General features: G+C 45.6%; 1 protein-coding gene across 1 annotated transcript; it reads left to right on the top strand.

Annotated features, from left to right (window-relative positions):
- Nucleotides 1-392: 392 nt before the first annotated feature.
- On the top strand, nucleotides 393-2,293 carry LOC117724521 (secretoglobin family 2B member 24-like). The gene is made up of 3 exons (XM_034524392.1): nucleotides 393-453; nucleotides 1,034-1,214; nucleotides 2,203-2,293. Exons 1-3 carry the CDS (start codon nucleotides 393-395, stop codon nucleotides 2,291-2,293), a joined length of 333 nt encoding a protein of 110 aa, XP_034380283.1.
- Nucleotides 2,294-3,472: the final 1,179 nt, after the last annotated feature.

Genomic DNA, 3,472 nt, shown 5'->3' with positions numbered 1-3,472 from the left:
CTCAGCAACTTTGACAATTGGAGCCAGGAGAGGTGAGGAGTGAAATCAGGAAGCAGAGGTGACAAGTGGGACAGACCACAGGGCATTTGGCTCAGCACACGTGCTACTTATAAAGGTCAGCTCTAACCCCTCTTTGGCCAAGGTACAAAGAACTTCTCTCCAGAAGCTGATGACACCAGGCTGTCTCAGGCTGTTTGTTCTTCAGATTTGGAGGATCTCCCATGCTCCTTCCTCTATGCAAGTTGTAAGGGGATCCAGAGATACTAATTTCTTGCCCAAAATTATTTGGAGCTCCTGGGAGGATGGTTGGGGGTGGGCTTGGCTGAGCTCAGAGTGATAATGGTTTATAAGGAAGAGGATCTGCTCTGAGAAGAGCATTTACACTCTCCACCATGAAGGGGACACTTCTACTGCTGGCCTTGCTGGTGATTGGAGAGCTGGGCTTCCAGACAAGTGAGAGCGGGACCCTTGCTCACCCCATCTCAGTCCCATATAGATCTCTAAGTGGGGCCCTGAGATAGATCTAAAAGTCCTCAGGAGGCCACTGGCCAAGAGCTTTAGAAGAATGTTGATGCTTTCTGCTCAGGGTGACAACATTTGGGTGGGTGGGACAGGGAGACACAGGTGAGCTGGTGATGATACTCATGATGAAGGGCCTGTAGATGCACAGTTGAAGCAGAGACAAGTGTGTGGTTTTCATGAAGGTCAGATATCCACGTCTGTCCACTCATGTATTTTTTTCTGCTAGAAATATGTCTCTTATGGAAACCATGTTGTATCTGGAAGTCTATATCTTTTGGGAGGGCAGGACTATGGAAAGGGCATTTTTAGATGCAGCTGCTTCTACCAGCCTGTGGGTTTTTTTTTTTTTTTTTTTTTTTTTTTTTTTTTTTTTTTTTTTTTTTTTTTTTGTCTTCAGAGCTGAGGACTGAACCCAGAGCCCTGTGCTTGCTATGCCAGAGCTCTACCACTGAGCCAAATCCCCAACTGCTCCCATGGTCTTTTAATGTTGCTTTTCTGTCTGTGTTTACAGCGGAAGCCTGTGTTCCTTTCTTTGCTGGTTTTGCGGGTGTTATCTCTGGAAGCAGGTCGTGGTTGCATCATGAACTTTCTGCATTCAATGGCACTAAGGGGGAAACGGCGGCCTATGAAAAAATCCAGGACTGCTACAAGGAGGGACACTTAAAAAACATATTACTGGAACCCAAAATATTGATAATGACCTCCCTACCTCTAATCGCCCATGCAGCAAATGGTGGAAGTCTTGTTCACTAATAATCAATGCAAGCATTAAAACATGTCATGTGAATAGCAACTAAAAACTCAAACCCTTGCCCACCCTAACACATGTCAATGCAGCATGCCAGGTACACATCCAGTCTGTTTTATGCTTGTTCCTGCAATTAACTCCCACATGCTGGGTAAACATTGGGTTCTCACCCATAGTAGGAACAGGGGAGTTCTTGGTCTTGCCTCTGCACAGGTATGGTATCTCAGCTCTACTCTAAGATGCTTGAAACTTCTGTCTACTGCCCAGTGTCTTTTTTGGAACTTCTCCTGCCTCAGAAGACTCCCCCTTCTGCTGGCATCATCTGAGCTACAAGCAGAAACTCTCTCCATGTCTGACATGCTACCCCAACCCCAAGAGTGTTTGTAGCTGTTCACCACAGCTGTCTCCTGATGTTTCTTGTTTCAAGCATATCTGGATTGCAGAGATGAATAGTTTGAACAATGCAGACCTCCCCTTATTTCCCAAAGTAGTTTTAGTTTGAGTGTCAGGCCCTGCAAACTACAGTCTTATCTAAAACAAAATTTCCTCTAACAAACCCACACGGGGGAATGTATTTGTAACAAGGCAATGCAGCCAGTGTGCCTGGAGAGATGTCTTCAGGCATGGGATACATTAACAAAACTCATTCTCAGCTATCTTGTCCCTCTCTAGACCTAGCTTCCATTATGCCTTCCAGAACCTTCTCCTCTTCTCCCCTGACTGGCTATGGCAGCTTTCAGGCTTCCTCCTGAAGGCTGTGGATGAGCTCTAGTTTCCTTGGGCATAGTTTGTTGCTGGATACAGAATCACTGCAGGAGATTCTCTTTGCTGTAGATGAGGAGTGGTCTCATCCTGGGTGCCTGGGAAGACCTGCTGAGGTCCTGCACCTTGCCTGTAGCCACCTCAGTCTCTGTCTGTCTTTTTGTTTTCCAGGAAGCCATTCTCTTCAGTCAGGAATGTTTGAGCTACTATACTGACGATACCATAGCAAAAATTAAGGAGAAGCTTGCCAAGTTATCATAGGATGAGAAGTTAACAAGTTTTAGGTAACCCATTTTTGCAACATGTCTGATCTGAGGAGCTATCTTGCTGACCTGTCCTCTTTCTCTCCTGAAGTTGGATTCCTGACACCTGTGCCCTCATCCTTCAGTGTCTTAGACTGAGTCTAATAAATGCTTGCAGCTCTGTTCTGTGCTCCATCTCTGTGCTAAATGGTAATCTTGTGAGGTCTTCAGAGGATCCAGGAGACAGTGAGAGAAATGACTTGTGTGGTCACTCAGAGAAGGGTGACTGCCCCTGACTATCCAGGTGATCATGGGAGAGCCATTGCACCCTTCTCTTCTTGTTGCTATGTAGACCAGGCTGGCCTGGAACTCACAGAGTTCCATGCATCTTTTCCTCCAGAGTCCTGGAATTCTAGATGTGAGCCCCCATGATCAGTCTACCACAGTTGTATGAGACTGTTGAGACTGGGGTTGTCTGAGGGCAAATATCATGTAAGCAACCACAGGCTTCACCAGGCTGGCAGTACAGAAAGGAGGTGCACACACAGTCACCTCATGTGTTGGCTCCGGATTTATCACAAGACTGTGAGCTCCTTATGTCCAGTTATAACAGTGGAGTAACTGAGGGATCACATGGGTGCTTCTCAGATTCTCTTGGTTTACTCGTGAGAGTCATCATTTGTCACAGCCTGGTTGACATAGCAAATTCTGGACAGCCAGGTCTACATAGAGAAACCCTACCTCAAAAACAAAACTAAGGAGTTGGAGAGATGGCTCAGCAGTTAAGAGATGGCTGTTATTCCAGAGCTTCTAAATTCAATTCCCAAAAACCACATGGTGGCTCACAACTATCTGTGATACCCTCCTCTGGTGTGTATGAAGACAGAGACAGTGTACACATACATATTCATGAAATAAATAAAGTAACCTTTAAAAGAAACCCAAAACTTAATAATAAACTAAACACTTTAATGCAGAAGGAGATAGGAGTCAATGCCCAATGAAAGGAAAAAGAAGGTTCAATAGGTAGAATATTTCTGTGTGTTATTGGGGACCTGAGTTCGACTCCCAGAGCCCATGTAAAGCCAGACTTGGTAGCATGTGTCTGTAGTCCTAGTGCTCCTGTCGAGAGATGGGTTAGGACAGGTGAATTCCCAGAAGCTCATAGACCAGTTAGCCTGGCAGTCCACAAAGTCAA

This window comes from Arvicanthis niloticus, chromosome 1 (assembly GCF_011762505.2).
Source record: "Arvicanthis niloticus isolate mArvNil1 chromosome 1, mArvNil1.pat.X, whole genome shotgun sequence".
Taxonomy (NCBI): Eukaryota; Metazoa; Chordata; class Mammalia; order Rodentia; family Muridae; genus Arvicanthis; species Arvicanthis niloticus.
The sequence above is the reverse complement of the archived record's forward strand: the minus strand, read 5'-3'. Positions and strand labels throughout refer to the sequence as shown.

Coding starts and splice junctions, on each gene's coding strand:
- LOC117724521 (XM_034524392.1), top strand. CDS start 393: ATGAAGGGGACACTTCTACTGCTGGCCTTGCTGGTGATTGGAGAGCTG. Junction 454..1,033: donor AGAGCTGGGCTTCCAGACAA/GTGAGAGCGGGA, acceptor CTGTGTTTACAG/CGGAAGCCTGTGTTCCTTTC. Junction 1,215..2,202: donor TTACTGGAACCCAAAATATT/GATAATGACCTC, acceptor TTTTGTTTTCCA/GGAAGCCATTCTCTTCAGTC.